Raw genomic sequence first — 23,767 nt, forward strand, 5'->3', positions numbered from 1 at the left:
AAGAGTCAGAGGTATATTATACACTTTTTCTAATTTGCGTTTATTGTATTTATCAAAATTTATACTGTAAAGAATTTTCATTACTCATAGATCTTTATACGTGATGAGGGCCAGGACATTGTCGAAACGGCTAAAACATCGTTTTGATTTTTAATAAATACAAAATTCGACAGTACCGCCACTGGACGATATTTAAATTATTAACTAACTGTCATTATACGTCTTATATTATTCACATTTCAACAAAAATTTTAAACCGAAAACTTTGCTGATTTTTTTATAGTCAGTATTAAGCAACGTTTTTTATATATAATGTCTCTACGTTTTATTATCCTCCTATAACTATTTATAGACAAATATAGTATGTATCCAATAATCTTGCCAGATTAATTATATGCGACAAATCTTTTTATTACATTCTATTAGATTACCAGCATACTAAAAAATTGATTCTTTATCGATGAACTACACGTATGTGTTATAAGAATCTTTAAAAAATTTGTTGTTGTATACGTTTAAGAGCTTATCACTACTTGATTTGTATTTTTATTATTTTTACAGTAACCTTACAGTTATATTTTCTTTTTTTTTTAATTGTTTATATTATGTGCTTATGTTTATCGTGTATTCTTTCATCATTATTTATTTTATATTTCTTACTTCAAAGATATGCAACCTCCAAATGCATTTAAAAGCTTAAAAATCTTATATTCTTGGCTTAACTTAAATAAAAGTAGTACAGCAATATTCACAATAAAGCTTTGGTTACGAATGGATTTTGTAATTAAAAAAACGCTGCAGAAGTAATTAAACGACATGCTTACAGCTCATTTGACAGACAAAACATTGAGACTTTATGAAAACCATACAAAATTTAATGCAGTCCAGACAATATCTAAATCCAAGACAAATAGATAATAGATCCATTGGTGTCATAGTTGTGTCTGAAGATTTAATTTGTTCAGAATATTTTCTTGGCTTTTACTTAACAACGAGAATAACTGTTGAAGCATTACTCAATCTTGTTTGAGACGTATTACCACGTTTTAATTTGCTGTGAAACAGACTTTAAGGTCAACGTTATGATGATGCAAGAACTATGTCTGGACATATGTCAGGCTTGCAAGCTTATTTGAGAAGACTCTAATTGAGAGCACTTAATTTTTACTGCAGTGCTGATAATACAAAGCTTGCAGCACGAGATGAAATTAAGACCATCATAAAAGTAAAAAATTTTGTCAGTGTTACCAAAGATATTATTAAATGTGTGCAAGATTTATCTTAACATCTTTGTAGGTTTCGAAAAATTTTAGAAATAATAAAAAAGGGGAAGCAGAATGATGTAGAAACTTTAGAGAACAGTACTAAAAAATGTTCTTCAATCACTTTTCTCTGTCCTACAAGGTATTCATTTTAATTCTAAAGAAATAATCATAATCTAAAAAGTGTTTTTAATAATTTGCTTGGATTTTTTAAGAACCTAATATGGTTAATGAGAAATAATTTACGAAAAAAAAGTTTGAGAAATTAAGAGGATTTTTATATCAGACGTCACTATATAATTAGATGGATAGTAAGATTTTAGCCAAACATGCTGGATTCATTAGAATACTTTAAATTTTTATTTTTATTATTAGCTGTGATTTAAATTTATTATAAAAACAAGAGGCTCAATATTTAACTTCAGAAATTTAAATAAGGTTTTATTTATGTATTTCAGAAAGTAAATGCCATCAAGCAATTTTTTTATAGTTTCTTAAAATCCAGTTTTTGATCTTTATAGAAAAAGTTAATTAACAACCCCAAAAATTCGATATTAAAGAGCCTATGCGTCTGTGACCTTAGAAAATTTCCAAGTAAGTGGATTCTGATGCTAAACCGACAAATTTTAACCTGAAAACTCCAAGAGACATGCACAAATAAATTTTTTTTAGACTTATTATTGGGTGTATACATCTTTGAAAAATCAATTTGATACTACCTTAACCGAGTTTTTTACATCACTGAAAGCGCACTTTTGCGATCGGTAAACCTCAAGACGTTAGAATTATATCTTAGTTGTAAAAATCCGATATTTTGGCGAAAAATCTTACGAACGACCGAGATACATGTCTATAGATAGTATCTAAAAAAAAATTATGATAATTTGAGTAACGCTGGTAATTCCCTGGGAGGAAAAATGTGGTGCTGAGAAGTAGTTCCAAAATATTTGATATTTAAATGCTTATTATGAACCATTCTAGCGTCGGTGTGCAAAAATACAAAAAAATTTTTCTTGCTTAATTCGCTAAAAAATTTTGACGCGTTCTACAATACTAAATAGATTACATAATCTCACTTTTAAACAGATATATAAGTTTGTTTAAGAGATCAATATTACAAAATTAATGGACGAATTTATCTGATGCAATTCTAAGTGAATAAATGTATATTCACTTCCTCATGCAAAAAGACAATGTGTGATGAGGTTAAATTTTAAAATAGTACTTGAGACTTACAATTAAATAATATTACCACTAAACAATAAATAATACCTAAGTACTTGTATTAATCGTTACCTTGAACTAACTTCTACTAGACTTTAGATTTAAGGCTTTTAAAATTAGCTACTTGATTAAACTTCTCTCTTGACACAAATTTTTTGAAAAGTCACCTACCTGGTCATGATCTGTTTTATCACCCCTGATAACGTTTTTTGAGTAGAAGTTTAATAAATATACTATAAAGAAAGCTAGTTTCTGCCACTGATCTTGTAATATGTAAACTTATCCAATAAAAATGACATATCAAAGATCACGTAATATGTGAGAAGTGACACTTATCTACAGATTTTACTAAGATTGTCTTCATATTTCATTGCTCTACTTCTGATAATAAGCCCGTCGCATTTAGAATGCTTATAAAAAAAAATGCTTAGAAAATTTTTGATACAGTAGAGAAAATAAGGCACTGTTCTTTTCACTTTTAATCTGCTCATTTCTATGAACCTTCCTGCATGTTTAGTTATAGCTTTAGGTAACTAGATATTTTATTTAAATCAAGCATTTCTTAAGTTGTATTTCATTTTTTTTGAAAACCATCTTTTTTGACAAATAGTTAGTATTTTAAAAAACATAGAGCTTAAATTTTGTAAATCTCTTAGGAACTTCTTGTTTCTTTTACGATGTATTCGTGTACTATTTTTTTTAAACCAACCTGAGCATTCCACAAAACTGAATCATCATGACTACCAAAAGTTTTGGAAAGTATGCCCCAATGAATAGTGGTTTCATTTGCAATATGCCATTACGTAAGCTCACCATTAGCTTGTGTTTATTGAACGACTTATCAGATTGGTTCAGCATCTCCTTTTCTAAGAGTTTAATCTGAAATAATAAGTAAAAATAAAAAGAATTTTCCCTGTTACACTCATCATGAAAGTTTGATAATATAATTATTTAACATTCTTAAAACTACAATGAAAGATGAAAACATTTATTGAAGCCTTTTTAGTCATGTAATACAATGTATTTTATGTGACCAACATGATTTTTTAAACGATTTGGTAATGAGATGAAAAAATAAAATGTATGTACAACCTTTGAATTTTTTATTCATATCATTTTACCCCAACTAACATCCATTCCTGTTATTTACAGACCTAATTTAATGTTTAACAACGATATCCAGATTCTAACCCTCATCCTCTAAAAAATGAGAACCAGAATTTCCGATGCAACTCTTAGTCAACATTTAATTAAGAATCATCAATCAATCATAACTACAAAATCTACACACCGTTTTGAACGTAAGAAATAAAAGTTAAATTAGTGGTGTGTTAACGTTGGAAAATATTTTAGCATTTTTCAAAAGTTTTTTTACTATTTTTAAGTGAACGAGTTAATATAATTAGTAATAATGTATCAAAAACTGCACAAAATTCAATAAGAATACTACAATGAAATTAAAAAAAAAGCTTTGCAGTGATCGTCAGATTCACAAATTCTTACGTAGTGTGTTCTGAATTAACAATACATGATACATAAATCCTAGGAAATTCATTATTTACTAAAAAAAAAAAGATGACAGTTTATGTGCATTATTAGTTAAATTAATAGCAGACAGAAGGAACCTTTACTTTTTTGTCGAAGAAAATTAACTTAACTCAATAAAATTTAAAAGGAAGCAAAAAAAGTTTTTAGGTCCAAAAATTAAAAAAAAATTGTAAGCTGTATTTTTAAAAACTCACTTCTCATTTAACAACAACGGTCAAACAGCAACACTCCTGTCACTACCATTAATTATTGTTAACAAGGATTAAGACTTAACAAAAGTAGACGATCGACTGTATTCGCTAAAATAAGAGTAAAAACTGGCTAAAAACAAAATAACTGGTAACATTAAGGTAAGGTTGGTAGTTAATTATAAAAAAGGTCACTGTTATACGATAGCTATGAACATAAATGACAAGTAAACAGAATTACCAATACCTCTACAAGAACTTGAGCCTTTTGATCAATGAAATCTGATTGCTTTCAACATTAATCCCGAAAAAAGTGACTAGAATAACATGCAAGATTGCACTGAATTAGTAATGAATGATCTAATAAGAACTTGTGACAAGATAGCTAGTACATTGTAAATAATAAAAGTTGTAAGCGAACTATAACTGCTTGTTTTATTTTCCACTCGACCTAGCTTCTCGTACTTTAACTATGACATAAAAAATATGTACGACAGACGATCATCCAGTAAGTTTTAAATGATATCGTTATCCAATATAAAGAAATAGTAACTCATATAAAACAGTTATAAGCTCACGGTGTAATTTAAATGTCAAATATTCTTTACAGTAACCCCCTCTTAACAGTAAGAAAAAAAAAAGAATTGATGAGAAAAGCTTATAGTTTATTTCTTTATCAATAGATTAGTGTTAACTGGAAAAAAAATATTCTCGATAAGTTATCTATAAACAAACAGCACTAAAATATGAGAAAAAATTAGATACTGGCACTACTTCTTCAGTTATGCTATAGTTGGTGTGTTTTAACAAATGAAAATTGGTCCCACAGAAATATGTTAAACTGCTATTAATACATCCATAAGTGACTACGAATATGTAGGAATGCCATATTGGTTATGTAGTGCACCTGAAACAGTTAAATGACGGATAAATGTTATCTGATTTAGTCTGCAAGATATCAAGCTATTTTTATTTCTTGTAGACATTATTCTATCCTTAAAGTTTTTTATACATCACAATAAAAAAATCACTAATTAATTAGAAAAAGTATATGAAATAAAATTTTTGTTTAGAACTTGACTAATGTTAACTGATAGTGCCTTAAGTTGTTTATTTAAAACATAAACAAAATTGCTATAGAGTAAATTTAATTTGTTTGAAATTAGAAACATTAAAAGAACTTTAGATTAAAAATAAATTAAATGCCTGATATTTCCTAAGACAAGTGAGCTATCATCACCAATTTTTATAAAAGCTTACAGAAATTATACGATCTTTCTCTTCTTTTTAAAAAAAAGAAGAGAATTTCAAAATACAGATACTAGAAAAGAAAACTTTGATCAGTAACAAAATATGTTATGCGAGCACCTTTGTTAGCTTATACTAATACAAGTAAGCCATTCATATTAGTGACAGATGCTAATAAAGCTCACGGAGCTGTATGCAATTAAATCTAAAAAAATTGGAAAAGCCGTACTAAGTAAAGGAGAATCAAGAAAATACTATTTAGCAGCGTATACATAAAAAACTTTAAATAACGCTTTGAAAAATCGTTTAACAATCAAAAACATATGCTAAGCTGTTACTAAAGCTATTGCGTATTCTCTGCCATAGGTCATGAACCATTATTGTAAATTAAATCTCTTAAAAGCGTAATAAGTAAGTTGAAAACAAGTAGGGAAAGACTCCAAGATTACAACTATACTTATAAGAACACAGATCTCGTAGATTGAATATTAATGCCAGTACTCTACGGAAAAACCTGATGGATATAAGTAGAAACTAGAGTTATAGAAATGTATCATGACTAAACAAACAACAACTGTCTTCCCTCTCAAAGTATACTAAAAAATATTAATCTACATTGGATACAAGAAGATATAAGTAATTACTACCTTACCTTAAAAAAGTTAAATATAGATATGCTATATCCAGAGTTTCTCAAAAAATAAATTATAAAGTGAATTTAATGTATCTACGGTAGCCGGAAAATTAAATGTACGATAAAGTAAAAAACTACCAAAAGCTTAAATGGAAGATTCATTATCGAAACCTGATACTGTGATTACTTCTTAGCTTGTAGCTCAGAATTTAACGACCTAATGCCATTTAAGAAATGATAAGTAGTGCTTAGTTAATAAATTACTTCTACAAGACGCCATTTAAAATAAATAATAGACGACTCAAACAACTATAATCAAAAATCAGTAAAGTTGATGTAATAATTTAAAAACGTTGATAAATTTCACCAACACTGGTAAACACTCTGATCAAACTCAAAACGTCTTAAGCCAATGACATCAATTGTATATTTATGGTACTTAAATTTGATAAAGACTCTAGCTCTTTAAAAAAAAAAGTTTTAATTTAACTAAAATGAAGCCAAAGTTTTATTCTTTGGCTTTTATTTTTAAAATCTCGTGTAATAAAATTGAGTGCTGTTTTTTAAGTAAAAAAATTTTTACAAGTAGTACAAACTCTTCCAAGGTGACTTTGAATATGTCAATGACAATCATAAGTTTAGACGCCTAAACACGTCAATAACAGATAAAAATGATCCAGCAGTGAATAAAATTTTTTTGACAGTCTGTTGAATCAACCCATTGGCTCGTACTATATGATTTTTTTAAACGTTTTCGGCCTGAGACGTGTGTCAGCAAAATTATTTCTAAAACTGCTTTAGTATGACTAACGGAACCATTTTATGAGCTGTTGACAAATGTAAATGATGATTCTAATTACTTCAAGAGTCAAAACTGGTGACAAACTATGAATATATGGTTATGCTATCAAAATCAAAAATCAATTATTTTATAAAAAAGCTGAGCTGATCCAAAACCAGTAAAATAGACTGAATTTGATCAAACCTCAAAGTTTTGGTCACTATTTTCCTTAGTCACCATGATTTAGTACCTCACAAGCTTATTTTATAAGGGCATGCGATTAATAAAAAATATTAAAGTTACGGACTAATTGTAAAGAGCAATATGAAGAAAATATGCAGAACTATCGAAAAATTATTTATGGTCTTGCATCCTGATAATGCCACAGCTCACTTGTCTTTTCTCAAGAAAGATTTTTGGCCAAAAACAAAGCAATTTTGTTTATTCATTCAAGCGACTTTTCACCTTGAAGCAAGTACATGTATTTATCACGTCAGTGTGTAATAGCATTGTGATATCAACAGAATCACATTTTGCTTGTTTATATTGAAGTTTTATTCACATCATATTGTCAGATCACATTACTATATTCACGTTTAGATTAACTGGAGCCGCTTACACTTTGCTCCAGTCGCTTTGTATATTTTTTATTCGTATTTCTAGTCATTTATTAGGTCGCATTTATCTAGTAATTTAACAATATATACAAAAGATACAAAGGAAAATAATATAAAAAGAACATTGACATATCTTGCTTTGGTCTCAGCCAAAAGGCCAAAATACGTGAATAATGATACACTTGTACAGAGGAAAAATATAAGTAAGTTCTTGCCTATTTTAGTGTCGTCATATCACAGATTGTCGTATTTACTTATACAAAGCAGAAACGAGAAACAGAAAGATAATAGAGGGTTGGGGGATTAAAAATTAATTTCTTGCCCTCAGTTTTCTCGCCACTCTCTTCTTATCGCTAGCAGGCTCATGTAATTCGGCTCACCCTACTTTGCTGCCTCCACGGGCCAGGCTCTGGATCATTGGTGCCCACCTTCCAATCTCTGTACTATCGCGTGCCCAAGACGTGCTCCACGAATATATCGAGGGACCATCTTATTGTCTCCCTGACCGTTAGCCTGCACATAAGATCAGCGTATCGTCTACCTATCCCCAGCAACAGGAGGGCCCACTCGTTCCATACACACCATGCACCAAGGGCACCAACCAGGAAGGCCTCCACCCTAACTACGTACTTCTGCCACCTGAGGTCCTCCACGAGCTCATAGTATTCTGGCAGATTTCTTCTCTAGCTTCGTGGAGGGACCCAGATGGTTTTTGAAGGGCATGGCAACGTTGACATGGTGACCCTGCGCTGCGCCTCGTCCCTGACCACTAGGTCCGGTCTCAGCTGCTCACGCTCCCAGCCGACTCACTCAACTCGGCACACAATGGGCTAGAACAAGTTTTTTTGTTCAAAATTCGTAAATCTCCAGAACGGTTAAAAAAAAGCCATAGTTTTTTTCAGAAATAATAGCTTATTGAATTGTCTCTACAGAAAAAATATCATGAATCGCGACAAATGGTCCCCTAACTTCACAAAAAATGAGAAATGCTGGAAAAAATACGCATTTTTTTATTGGAAGTCGTAAATTTCTAAAACAAACATAGATAGAATCAAAAAAAATTTTGAAACATTGAGCTGTTAATACGGAATTAACACAAAAATTTTGTTAAGTAAAGTGCAGCTATCCCCTAACCAGCAAAGCCAGTTAATTACTTAAAAATAGAAGTTTTGTCATTAAGAATCCTTACAAATAAGAATAAATAAAAATATAATGATCAAACAATATAGTTAAAAAACCAGAAAAATATGTAAGTCTTCTTACTGTGTCAAAATCTTCCCTAACCTAAAAAATGATTAAATAGTGGAAAAGTCACGTGATTCTTTTGAAAATCGTAGATTATATAACCAAATAATAATAGAAAAAAATAACTTCCTGAAAAGTTCTACTAAATAACAAAAAACTAGTAAGAACTTTCTTTCTTGTGGTATAAAATAGTATTTAACCTACAAAAAACTGTTGAATCATGGAAAAAGACGTATTTCACTATCAACAATCGAAAATCTTTTGAACTAATAAAGATAGGATCATTAAACTTTTTTGAGTATTTAAGTTTCAGATTAAAAACCAGAAATTTTTTTTTTTTTGTCTAAAGTCCTATCCTAACCTATGAATGTGAAAAGAATATGGAAAAAAATTATTTTAAGTAGAACTGTGCATTTTCTAAAAAAACTAATATTTATGATAGTGGCTCGTAAGCTTGTCAACAATTGAAAGAGAGAAACTGGAAGCACACAAACATTTAGTCCAATACTTGAAATATTTATCCCTACCCACAAGAATGTTTATATCACAATAAAAACGTTGTTCTTCATTTATAACTGTCAATCATAACTGGAAAAAAATCATAAAACTTCTGTCAGCTCTTAACTTATACAACAACTTGTACAGGTGCGTTCTCACCCACTTATACAGTAAAATATTAAAAATAATACACTTTTTCTATTTGGAATCTAGAATCTCCAGAGCAAATAGAGATAAGATTGTATAACTCATTAGGTAATAAAGTTTTTAATTAACTGACCAAGCGTTTCGTTTACTAGTGTAAATTATTACTTTTTAATGAAAAAACAAATGTTTGCGTTGTGCAGAAGTGTCATAATATTTTTGAATATTATATATTCCTACAACAAATTGTCATTTAAACATAAAACTCTTTAATTAGTTGATTGATTGATAAGGCACACTACTTTTAAGCGTATGTTGTTCTATTGTGTGTAATAAAAAATTTGCTGTTTATTACATCTTTAATTACTTAATGAACAATTTCCTATACTATAATTTTCATCGTTTTCACTCGCATCATGGTCATCACTTTTATTGTCTGTTGTAATATTCTCATCAGAATATTCATCATTATCATCATGAGAATATTAATTGCACTTGCTGAAAATCATAAGCTTAAATTTTTGAAACAAAATACTAAAACAATTATTAAAGATATTTATCTACCAACTTCTTATCCACAAATCGTTCAATGTCTATTACACGCTTTTTCTTCTTCCTGTTTCTAGTATTTGATAGAGCTATTGCGGGATCAGTTTCGTTAACGGCTCTTTTGAAATTATCCAAGAGTCTATTCACTCGGCTATTTTGTCATGCATGATGAGTTGTGTTTTTCCTATACAGTTCGTGTCTTGATTCATTGCTGTCTTCTGAGTAGTATATCAAAGGAAGTAAAAATACTTTAGCGATTTGGCACCCATGAACTAACATTTTATGTACAGATGGACTCATTCTTGCCCACGGGTAGAGCTGATAGTACCTCTTGTAGGTTTTGATACATAATTTTTCAAGTAAATCTAAGTTAATGGGACGTTTGCTACGAAATGTAGCGGTAATTGTCGATACATTATGTACCAGTATATGGTCAATATCTAACGTCTCTGCAAATGCTTTAGGATCCCTTAAACATCGTCTTGCTACATTCCCATTATTGCTTGTACAATGACCTTGCAGTATGTGGTCAACTCTGACTTTGAACGTATCATAAATACTATTTTGTATTGCAGTTTTTTGTTTTTGAAATGAGTCTGGAAGATAACAAAAATATTATTTTAATACTTAATCCGATTAACTTGGATACACATAAATACATTCAAAATGGAATACCATTCTTCGTTGCTAAATGTAGGATGCGCTATTTTCCTAGATTTACCTTCACAATAGTTATCAGTATTCTTTGGGTCTCACAAAATAAGAAAAGAACTTAAAATAAGCTTTACAGTTCCCAGCAGATACTGTATTAAGACTTTTCTTTATTTAGAATACCAAAGTGTATAAAAAATCGTATTCTTTTTTTCATCTTTTGTCATGCCTGTAAAAGGCGCAGACTTCTATATAAACAAAAAATATATTCAAATACATTTACTTTTGACGGGCCAATATCAATTTTTTTTCAATTCTTACACGTAATTTTAAGCAAAAAACAACGTAGAATCTGAAAACTATGAATTTATATTACTGTTGAATATAACAGAAGTTTTGAATTAGAGCGAACGCGCTTGTGGGTCAAAATGCGGGTAGGGTATAAATCATGAGTCAACATGCAAGCTGTAGGAATGAAGCCGTATACTGCTGTGTGAGTCACGATGTGGTTCGTGTAGAGCAAACATGCTGTATGAATCATCGTATACTGTGAAGCAAGAGCTGAAGCGTGAGTCATCAAATGGTTCGTGTGGGGCCTGTAACCCATGAGTCATAGGGCGAATGGTTCGTGTTGTCTGCGCGTGTCATGTCCTTGGTCCTGTAACACACATAAAATCAGCCTCTCAAATCCTACTATTACAAATATTGGTAATTACTTGGGAGAGTGCGTCTCCATTGCCAATATCGTTATTGTAACGTTAATATTAGTATTATCTATGATCTTAATGTATTTTGATAATATCATTGTCAGTATCCTATTGTCATTGTCTTATAGCTCTTGTATTTTCATGATCATTGTCGCTTGTGAGAAGGCACGGCCGCAATCAAAAATTGGCGGTACGGGACCCAACGCTCTATCTAATTAATAATAAATAAATGCCAAGCTAGTAAACCCAATGACCCTGCGTGTTTATTAGTTATTAAATAAATAAATCCAAAGCTGTGTAACCCAGTGCTCTGCTTGTTTAATATATAAATTATCTATAAATAACAAATATTTTAACCTAATAACCAACAGGACAATAGATGATAAAACAGATAATTATTATTGTGTCAAAAGTATTTAAGTAATGAAGTATAGTATGAAAGTTATTATTATTATCAAAATGGTCAATAATAACTAATAAACAATGATTCCCGAACAACTTTGACCAAGTAACCAAAGAAAACTTAGCCTAATAACCCAGGGGATGACAAACAATGATATAAGATATGAATTATTGATAATGATAAGTTAACGAATAAATAAACAACGAAAAAAATAATCAATCCCATGATGCTTTAACCAAATAACCCAGGATCGACGACTTATTAATTAATGATTTCACACCAGTAAACGAACTGCTTGGTCAGTTATTAAAAAAATTTTATTATCTAATAAGTTATACAATATAATCTCTATTTGCTCTGGAGATTCAAAATTCCAAATGAAAAAAGTGTATTATTTTAAATATTTTACTGTATTAGCGGGTAAGAGAGCACCTGAACAAGTTCTTGTATAAGTTGAAAGCTAAAAGAAGTGTTATGATTTTTTTTCCAGTAAGGATTGACAGTTATTAAAAAAGAACTTCGTTTTTATTGTGATATAAACATTTTTGTAGATTTGGATAAATATTTCAAGTATTGGACTAAATATTTGTGTGCTTCCAGTTTCTCTCTTTCAATTGTTGACAAGCTTACGAGCCATTATCACAAATATTAGTTTTTTTAAAAAACTCACAGTTCTACTTCAAATAACTCCTCTCCATATTCTTTGCACTTTCATAGGTTAGGATAGGACCTTAAACATAAAAAAAAAAAATTTCTGGTTTTTGACCTGAAACTTGAATACTCAAAAAAGTTTAATGATCCCATCTTTATTGGTTCAAAAGATTTTTGATTGTTGATAGTGAAACACGTCTTTTCCCAGGATTCAACAGTTTTTTGTAGGTTAAATACTATTTTATACCATAAGAAAAAAAGTTTTCACTAGTTTTTTGTTATTTAGTAGAACTTTTCAGGGAGTTATTTTTTTCTATTATTATTTGGTCATGTAATCTACGATTCTAAAAAGAATAACGTGTCTTTTCCTCCGTTTAATCGTTTTTTTAGGTTAGGTAAGATTTTGACACATTAAAAAAACTTACATGTATTTCTGGTTTTCTAACTATATTGTTTAAAAGTTGTATTTTTGTTTCTTCTAATTTTTTGGGATTCTTTATGACAAAGCCACTATTTTTAAGTAATAAACCGTTCTTTGCAGGTTAAAGGATAACTGCACTTTGCTTGAAAAATTTTTTGTGTTATCCCCGTATAATCAGCTAAATGTTACAAAAAGTTTCATGATTCTATCTGTGTTTGTTTGAGAGATTTACAACTTTCAATGAAGAATGGGTATTTTTTTCATCATTTCCCATTTTTTTCGAGGTTAGAAGACCACTTGGCGTGGTTCGTTATATTTTTTCTGTATAGACAATTCAATGAGCTATAACTTCCGAAAATAATTATGGCTTTATCTTCAACCGTTTTGGAGATTAACGATTCTAAAACAAAAAAACTTGTTTCAGCCCACTATGTGGCATTGATCGACCCCACCCCAGGCACGCACGTTGCCTTCGCAAGGTGATCTTGGATGACATTTTATAGCCTCGCAATTGCCACTGAGCTTGGCTTGCAGTGCTGGATCATGTGGGGAAGAGTTTCCAGTTCCTCCCCGCACCTTCTGCAGTGCTTGTCTGCCACGGCCAACCACCTTTTTGCGGCATTTAGTGACAGCACATTGAGCCGCACTCTATGTATATATCGCCATTCTGCGAAGCGTGTGTAGGTACTGCTTCTTAAGAAGTAGTAGGCCATCGCAGAGCACGACGTGACCCCATATATCTTGCCCTGGTCTTTTTTGGTAAGCAATCACTTCCTGTAGTACTTTATCAGTGGGTCCTGCCACGATCTGTGCCCTTGACTGGGGGCTACAAGCACCCTTCCTCGAGCACCACGGCACTCTAGGGCCATCTCCCGGTGCTTAAGCGACCAGCTCCACCTCACGTAAGTGACCTATTCAGCCTGCATGCCGCGTTCCGTGCTCTCGACCACAAGGATATTAAATCGCTAGACGGCCACGCCAGGTCCCCATTAAGCAAGCCAGACAGAGACTTGGCCAGATCCCACTCGATTGCTCTTCTTTTTATTCAGGCTTTAACAGACGGCTGACCACGCCAACTCACTTACTTACCCATTGGCTGTATGCAGAATTTTATATGTGTGGGGTATTGTGAGCAGGTCAGCCATGTGCCCAGACAGCACTCGATAGATTGACGTGTGAAAAACTGAGCCAAAAGCATTTGCCAAGTCCAGCCATGCTAACAAGAGCTCTTTGCCTTCGGCAGTTGAATCTTAAATTGTTTTCCGCAGCAGCCCTCACTTTGCAGAAAGCCCTTCCACACCGGACTCAGGCTACCGTTTGTTGTCGCCCATTCCGTCAGCCAATCTACAATGAGAGCCGTGAAGAGCTTGGACGTCGTCAGGTACAGAGCTAGCAGCTCCCAGTTGGCAATGTCACTTTGATCACCTTTTTTGTGGACGAGGACGGTTTCAGACCCCTTTTATGCACCCGAGGTCATCTCGAGCCTCAGACACGTGTTGTAGAGTGCCCTTAGCACGTGGCACCACGGGTCTGCCCTCCGCAGGTCAGCATAGGTTACTGCATCTGACCCGAGTGATGAGTTACTCATTTTCCTGAGTCGTTGTTTTACCTCCACCTTACTAAAGAGAGCGTACAGCTTGTTGCCACTTTTAGGGCTCGGCTTTACCTCCTTAAACATCGGTGGCAGCTTACCAGGTGGCTCATGGCACGCGTGGGTTTGCTGAAAGTGTTCCCAAACCTCCTGCACCTCCGCTGAGTTCACAGCGCTCGGGAGGTCCGTTGAGCACCTCCTGCATCACACACCGTCTATTTTTGTGGTATAATTTTTTAATTCACGTAGCTGTCGCCTTCCAACGTTGTTTTTCCTGTTCCCAGTCCTCGTAATAAGCCCCGGTGACCTTCCCAGGCCACACCGGACCACTCCTCCACCCCCGCCGCCAACCACCATCCCGAGGGCAATCCCATCCACCTCCATTTTGCCCCCAGCTACTGCGCGCGAGAGTTGCGACAGAAACCCGGTGAATCGAATAGCCAACTCCTCGAGTTGATGGGTATCGGTAGCGTGGACTACCAGAGCCAACAGCGTTTCCTGATCGGTGATCAGTGACCCATCACCTCGATTAAGCCCTCCCCTCTGCGGCCACGGCCAGGGCGAAGAACAGATGCAGCGTTGCAGCCATGAAGGCTTAGATCCCCCCCGCATAACTCCCCGCTCTTCCGTACCCGTGACACTGAAGTGTAAATGAGCGTGCTCACACTAGTGTCTCCGTCCTCACCACCATCGTCACTCTCTATAAATTCACTCCTCGGTGCTTATATTTTGTGATCTCTGACTCCTGCTGATTCATCACCTCCGTCATTCTCATCGCATTCATCCCAGGCCAGTGTTGTTGTTTAGAAGAGAGGATTATCTGTACCTCAGCCGTCGCTACCCAATCGCTCGATCAGCTCTCCTTCCCTCCTCTCAGGAGAGGAACAGTTAGATGCCAGCACGCTTTCGTAGTCCAACGCATTTAGCTAGGAGTCAACTGCCGAAGCCGTGCCTGTATTTGTGCGAGAGAGGCCCAGTGGCGATGGCATGCGCACATTTGTCGCTGATTCACTTACCGATCTTGTTCTATTGTCAGTAGCATTGAATAATACTGCCTTTGCCTCTCTTTCATCGTTCATTAGTTTGTCAACCGCTATCTCTTTCGTTTGGGGTGAGCCACACGGCATCGCGTCATCCGCAGAAGCAAAGACACTGGTAGAAGAGGGGCTGGGAAAGTTAGTAGTAAATACATTCTTGGATCACTTACCAGCTGCCCCCGTACCATTAACAATGCTTATTGCGCCCATCCTCCCATTGTCCTCTCGAGAAAAACGTTCCACCACCGTACCGCCTACCAGCGCAGCCACACGGGGCGGAATGTCCAAAGTCTTAGCCGCGCTACCGCCCCCATCAAAAGAGCGCCCAGGTGAAGACAGTACGCTCCCTGGTCCCCTAGTTACCGGGGAGATGACTTCCCCACTAGACAGGGTCACTATCCTACCTGTTAACGCCACCCTCCACCCGCACCTGTGGTGGTCAGCAGATCCTCGCCCCGGCCTACAGCATCAGTGTACCCTCTCTCGCTCACACGGTGATTGCCTCTCAGCCCTGGCTCTCTCGCACAGCTTTTCTGGGGTTTGCACTTATCACTGGTTTAGTTTATGATGATTATTCTACAGATAGTCCATTTCATTGCACTGGAAAAGACTTATTTGCACACTCCTTACTCGCGGATTTACAGGGGTTGTCCCTCGACTGAGAGGTCTAGAGAGTCTACTACACTTGTGGCTAAACACAATACTACACTCATATCTCAAACACCGTATGTACCAGATTTGGCCACAGATAAATTTTTCTTGCTCTCAAAACTGAAGAGACTTATAAAATAAAAGAAATTTATAATGATTAGGAAGATAAAGACAGCATTACCGAAAGTGCTCTAGGCTACAACAACTGCTAATGAGAAGTATTTAAGCATTGAAAACGACGTGGGGATAATTGTATCGTATCTTGAGAGACTTCGTTGTAGGATACAACATAAATATTTATGAACAAATAAGTAGTTTTTCATAATCATTAACAGTCACCTTACTTTTTCAGCACACGTTTTATGTACTATTATGAGTATTTTATGAAGCCACTTTAGATACAAAAGATTTTGTCCTTAAAGTAAATCTAGAAATAAGCATATTTTAACATTGCAATGACTACTAACAAAATTATGAAAGTCGTTTTCTCATAGGTCAGTTTTGCAATGTAGTTAATTTGTAGTTAAAAAGTTATGACTCAGAAAAAAAAGAAAAAGAAGTAAATTATACATTAAACCCCCCCCCTCCATTACCCTTGTTAAGAAATTCATATATAAAGAAGTAAATTTTAAATTTAGACTCCAAAAAACTTGTTCAAGAAAAAAAAAAAAACAACTGAACAAGGTACAGACTGGAGACCTTATACCCATGAGGCAAGCATCGTATCGATTCATTCATAAGCTAAGTTTCATAAGCGTCTTCCTTTGACTTTTTTATACATTTTGCTTCCATACTTTTTTAAGCAAATAAAAAAATTTTTGTTTTCTTTTCTTCCGCAATTGATTAAATTTCACGGAATTCTAAGGATAAACTATTAGATTTTTAGTGCAGCATATTGTGTTACACTTTATTTTTAGAGGATAAGGTAATTGTATGAATGAAAATAAGTTGACTCGCATGTTACACTACTATATTTACGATAAAATTGTGCGACAAGATGTTTTTTTAACCTTTCAAATAAACGTTGTGAGTATCATATATGCAACCAAGTGTAAGTATGTGTGACTAGTGTAAGCGTAATGTTGGAGATGTTATTAGTGTACAAAAATTTTTTTCAAAGATTAGAAGATTCAATTGCAGGCAGTCTCTGACTAGCAAGCCCATTCTCATTCTTAATTTTTTTAATTTTTGACTTATAATATATTTGGATAGTTATTTAAATCACATTCAACTATAAACTATACTTATTTCAACAATAAGTCTACTACTTCTACACAGATGTCACAGTTGCTTATTTTACATATTATTTCATAAAAACTGTCTTTACATGACTAAACTGACAACAATAAAAGTATGACTTTATGTTTGAATTCTAAAGCAGCCACTAACTACTGGTTCAGTACGGTACTTGTTCTTTATATACAAGCACTAACAGTTTCTAAGGCTTATAATAATCTTTTTTTGCAACTTTTGATATTGCAGTAATCTTTTAATACAGATTAAAAATTTCACATAGACGAAGTAGTAACAAACGTTTGAAACATATGGACTCAGTTAAATGCTGCTATTTACAGTAAAACGAAAAGATAAATCAATTAAAAGCTTTCTGTTGTAGACTGATCAAATCACTGTATTAACTAGAATTAAAGCGCTTTTGCTTCAGCTTACAATACAATTTAGCGACATAGTAAGTAATGAAGACAAAATTGCAAAACCTTAGTACAGATGTTATTAATAGACTGTAGAAATGTATAATGCTTGTATACTATTACAGTTTGGAAGACTTAAACTGAATTGAAGGTTATTAATTATCTTAGATTTTTGTTGTATAAGAAATTGATAGGATGCAATCATAAGATATTAAGCAACATAATTTGTTCAACAAAGTGAGCATACTAAGTTTAAAAACTATTTTTCTTGCACCTGAAATTCGGAAACACACTACAGAAGCAAATTTTAGTTTAACCAGTGAAAATTACTTCTAACTACCAGGTCATATAATGATATAAGCAGCACTAAGATTTGTCAGGTAGACTTTTAAAAAAATTACTCGGATGTATAAATTAAAGATGATCAAGATGAAGAAAATAAAAAATAAACATAATTCTTACATCTGTTTCCAAACAATTGTACCAACATATTAAAAAGTTAGATAGTTTTATATTGTATGCTTGAATCTTAAAAGATCAATATAAAACAAGAGAAAGATAAACAGTTTAAAAAAAAAGTATTTAAGAAATTTCAGACTGTCACTGAAGAAGCACTTGATTTAGAATATTTTAAAATAAATGGATTAATAAATGACATTAAAAATATGACCGTTTCATTTTTGAATTGCGTACTCGTTCTATTCGTAATTGTTGTAAATAGTAGTGCGTGCTCTGTCTATTGCAGCGTCAGCACTGTGGCAGGCAGTGATAGCTGATCTTTTGAACAGAACATATATTTATTACTTCTAGAATAAACTTTGGTTTCTGCTGCAATATAATCTTCTTACTCCTTCAATGGAACTAGCCAGCATTCATAGAGTAAACAGTACTTATTACAGTAAGTGTGACCATGTGCTTTCTGTTTAAGTTACGCTTCTATACGCACGTTATGCGTAAGGGTGAACCAACGGTAGCAAATTGGTGGCCCTGAGAGAAACTGTGACAGGAGTAGATTTTTCTTGAATCTCTCCCTTTCACTACCTGTCTGTGACGTACTTCTAGTCTTCTACAACACACAACCACCCTATACCAAACGTTCTGAATTTGATAAGTTATTTCACCTCTTTACGTAATACCTCGTTTCCTTCTAACTCATTTCTAAAAAAAAAAATTAAAAAAAAAAAATTTCCAACGAGACTGTAACTCACGACCTTCTGCACACAAGCCAAGGCTTACTTACTCTGCTAAGGGTGGTCCTGACACAGAAAATTCCATTACTGCATTTTATGTTGTAGTTAGTCACTTATTTTCATGTAAGTTTCTATTTACCTTATAACTGTTTGTTTGGTTTTATGATAAGTAAAATTGCTACATAATTTATTTAATACAAAGACTTTTTAGTAAAATGTTTCTTTGAATTCTCAGAAAATACCATACTTTAGCAGAGCAGCTTTCCTGTGTATTGATGAATAATTAATGATCTAACAATTAATTTTTACATTTACGATAAATCAATTATTGTTTATGTAAGTTTTGCATATTTTTTCGAAATTTTATAAAATGAAGAAACAAATTTTTAGTTTTTTACAAATACAACAATTAATTTTCATTCTATTTTATTCTTTTACCATTTTCTCATTTCTAATTAAAGTAATTCTTTGACATATGAACGTTCTCTATATAGTAGCTGGGGAAACAATTCAGAGAAGTCAGAGGAGCACAAACATGAGCAGCTAAGCTGACAATTGTTCTTCTCATATGCACGTACTTACATACATACTCTAACGCATACTTGATCCTTTCTTTCTTCTGTTCTGAAAAAAAAAAGAAAAAAAAATTATCGATCTATTTAAAAATGAAGTAGGTTTGTCCAGAAGTAATCTCTTATACAATGAAATTGGGAGATTTCTGGAAGTCATGTTAATGCAGTTCTACAAAAATTTTTCTTAAGGTGTTACGTCAAACAACGATTTTTTAAACGAAGCATATAAAAAAAGGTACAGATAAGCAATCTACAGTTTTTTTTTGTACTTTTCAAACTTATTTTCAATATACGTGTAATGTTTGCATAACATCTGGAAAAAATTACTTTGTCCGATGAACGTTTGGAACGGACACTTACTAGCATGTAATATTACTCTACAAAAGAAAGCGGTACTGCAGAATGATTTTTTTTTAATTTTTTAGATTCAATTTATTTTGAGTATTCAGTATGGACTGCGAATATATATATATGAGTATGACGTGTCGGGAAAAAGGGGAGGGGATGAAACTGGGGGAAAGGCAGCAGTAGAGTTGGTGGAACGAATTCGGGTGGACAAAACGTAACGAATGGACTCGCAAGCAACTGCCATCTTATTCTGAGAGCCTGTCGCCATTTTTTGTATCCGTTTGCTTAAGAAAAAAAAAAAGGCAATCCGTTGAGAGAGCGTAAAGTAAAGAAAGAGAGCATTGGGCACGAGATATGTACAGAAGGGCTGTGAGTGGATGTGTTTAGCGTTTCCATTTGATCTTCCTTGTAAGCGCATTACGATTGCCTCGGTAGCGACGAGACCAAGTCCCAAGGCATGACAAAATTGAGTTGGTGCAACAACCCGACAACAATGTTTGGCTAACCTTGTGCACTGGCACCACGATCTTCGACGAACTATCGCGAAACTCATAGTCATAAGAACCTGCAGTCACGCTTAAGTGGAACCCAAACCCTTGACCTTATGAGGTCGAAGCGTCTTTATTAAATGCGATGAGAAATCTGAATTCTCTTTCTTGCGTAGGTGAGAGCACCGCGTCAGCAAACTGATCGTCCAATTCGACCCTTTTCTTTTGGCACGTGAATTAAAGCAGCACACGTAGTTACCCTCACCGAGAAATACTAAGGCAATCTTTCACGCATAACCGATCTTTTGACGTAATCATAGCTAGAAAATAAGTTGCTGACCCTACTTAAGTTGTAAGTCTTCTTATTTTAATTATGTACTCCATAATAATGATACTACCAGAGTTACCTCTGCATGTGTCTTTTGTTCCGTGGCGTTTGTTGTGTTATTTTTTTTTTCACATTTTCTCTTGACACATCAGAAAAGCAGATTGACCGCATGGTCATTACACAAATTAAGGTTTTATATGTTGAATTATCAGTGTTGTCAGTTTCCAAAAAATCCATATGTGAACGCAAATGACTACGATGTGCTAATTATTGAATAAAAAATTTGTGTTGATTGCATAACTGTTTTTTCATCCATTCTTTCAAACCGTTATCATTATAGTGCATGTCTTAATCATCGTTAACAAGGAGAAATCACCGTTTAATAGGAGCTGTAGGTGATAACGTAAGAGTTCGTTCTAATAATAATTTAACCTTCTAGATCTCCTCGAGAAAACGGGACGCCTGAATTTCGACGAAACAATTTATAAGAAGCTTTGTAATATAAGTAATTTTTGTTTTTAATGTTAAAATTAAAAAAAACAGTGTTTGATATACTTTGAAAGTTTATTTCTCGGAAAAAAAAGCAAAAAATTGTAGGAAATAAGCTTTGAAAAGGAGAGTGATAAATTTGTTAACAATCAAAAAGTTTTTACTTTTCAATGTTTTTGATGTCTACTTGGATCCACAAATCATTCAATGTAAACATACTTTCAGAATTTTTACATATAAATACTAATATGTACAGTTTACCATGAAAAAACAAAAGTCTACAGTACCAATTCTTGATCGAAACTTTGACCTTGTAATGTTTTGATTGTCAGGAAAAAAGCTAGAGCTAAGCCGATTATAATCAGAAGGTGGAATGGTGCCACTATTATTATGTCTATGATTACTTATCCTGGGACTGCCAAAGGACCAATTGAAGGAAACAATGCCACATATGCAAGCTTTACTTCCTAAGAGTGATGGAACACAATACTGGTTGCAGAGGTGTATTAAGTGATAAAAAAAATATAATAGTTATAGTAAAGATTGTGATTTCGAGGTAAAAGAGATACCAGAAGTAGTCACAACTTTAAAAATTAAAATGTTGAGCTTCAAAACGATTTAACTAACATGAATAAACCTAAAAAATTTAAAACTATAACAGTAACTGCGGATCGTATTATAAAAATCAGTCTCCCAGTAAAAAAACTGAAAGAACGAAGGTAAGTTTTTATCTAAAGATGTGACTGTTTCATTAATATTTTTACGTCTCACTTGTGGTGTTAAAAAATGTATCTCTGATTCCAAAATCATAAATTTTGTTGCTAATTCTAAAGCAACTAAATCCCCTTTTAATTCTAAACTTAATTTAAATTATCACAAAGAAACTTGTTCTACCATTATTCAATAAATAAATAAGAGATCCAGCAGTAGACTTAAAAACAATGGGTTACGGATTAAATGTAGGAATAAATGATAACTGTGTCGTGAGACTAAATAATATAATCTGTACTTAAACAATCAAAAAATTTTTTGCAATTCTAAAGATAACAAAAGTAAGTAGGTAAGCTCAGTTTACAATGTCTATGACGTTAATACGAATGTGACAGACAAAAAGTCAAAACGAGTCAAACTAAATTTCGAAGTTTGATTTATGACCAAAACTACATGATGTAAGTAAGCTTAAATTCTTAAAACTGTCAATCAATGGGAATACATTAACGTGTGACTATAAAAAGTTACACAAAGACAAGTAAGCTATATTGTAGCATGTGAGACTGAGTCATGCTTCATAGAATCATTGGAGCATATTTTAGAAGAAATTTGTGAACATCCAAGATGTTTGTGATGTGAAGTTTAGTTATTCTGTTTTGACGCGTCACGTATATTTAATCTTAAAAATTAATCAGCTATATTTAAAAATTAAAGATTAGATAAAAGGGACCGTAGGAGATTAATAATTCTAATTTTATTGGGCCAATAATTTGACCGACTTTTCCAAAAGACTACAGATTCACAGCTTTCAATATAGATGATAACTTAAATTTGAGTTTAGAGTACCTGATGACATCCGAAACTATTGAAAAGTAGACCAAAACTTACATGTATGATTAAAAATTACCAGAAAATATGTGGCATCTTGCTTTGACATCTGCAGAACGCGCACACAACACAACATTACATAAACTTATTGATACCAAAATTTCACTTTAGGAGTTTGCTCCAAATTAAGAATTTTACATGAAATAATTCAAACGATCTTGCTGCGTATCCTATGTAATAGTTCAAAAGAAAACGAGTCTGAAATTTAGGTCTACGGGACGACAAACTATAGTTGTGTAATGTGATGAAGGCTCTGAACTATTCAGAGGAATACACCCTTGGGTTAGTTTATGGCTTAGCCATCTGGCACCAATTTTTTCATACTTCTGTTTGCCAGGTACCAACGACATAAAAAAGTCTAGCTGTGTCATTTTAAGTTAGCCCGTAAGACAAAGCAAGTTCTATAGGTAGATAGTGTCTTATCTTGCCGCAGAAATTAAAGCTCCGAAGTATTACCAGTGCCCAGCATGGGGCATCTTTTTTGTACGAGCCGTTGAGGAGTTATTCCAGCTACTTTGACTGGAGCCTATAACCAAAATACATTTACTATTAAGTCACACATGTTTTAATTCAGTGTGTTGTTATAATATGTAAGTTGTCAGTACGACCGTGAATAAACATAAAAAATGTCGTTCCTATGTGTTGTAGCTGCATATCTAGCTAATTTTATTTTTATTTTGTGAGAAGATAAAATAGTGCTTATGTAATAAAGGTTTTCATTTTACAGTTCAATTTTATAACCTTCTTCTTATAATAGAACTAAACGCACTTAGTTAAGTACAACAATTGACTATTATGTGATATAAAACAGTATTTTTCAGTTGTTTTTAGATGTTCTATTATTGTAGCGATTGGAGAATTGATTTATAAAGTTATTGTTTAATTTACAAATTTCTTGTGTTATACTACTACTGAAGCACTTTTAATGCCTAGTGCTGTACTAATAGTGATACTTTAAATTAACAGAGTATAAATTATTACTCCAATAAATAAGATTTAGTAGTTTCTGCTATGTTTAAGAAGAGTCGCTTATTTTTTACCTATTTTACTCATT

The 23,767-nt window shown here is 33.2% G+C and overlaps 1 protein-coding gene across 1 annotated transcript in view; it reads right to left on the bottom strand.

The window, feature by feature from the left end:
• Positions 1-23,767, bottom strand: part of LOC106645104 (uncharacterized) — a 368,821-nt gene that overhangs the window by 39,606 nt on the left and 305,448 nt on the right. Inside the window, exon 5 of the mRNA XM_089598080.1 lies at positions 3,196-3,365. Coding sequence (XP_089454206.1) covers positions 3,196-3,365 — 170 coding nt within the window. The remainder of the gene's footprint in view (positions 1-3,195; positions 3,366-23,767) is intronic.

Source organism: Copidosoma floridanum, unplaced genomic scaffold (assembly GCF_036245765.1).
Source record: "Copidosoma floridanum isolate Cflo_tuat_1 unplaced genomic scaffold, Cflo_Japanese_pri ptg000005l, whole genome shotgun sequence".
NCBI classification, from domain to species: domain Eukaryota; kingdom Metazoa; phylum Arthropoda; class Insecta; order Hymenoptera; family Encyrtidae; genus Copidosoma; species Copidosoma floridanum.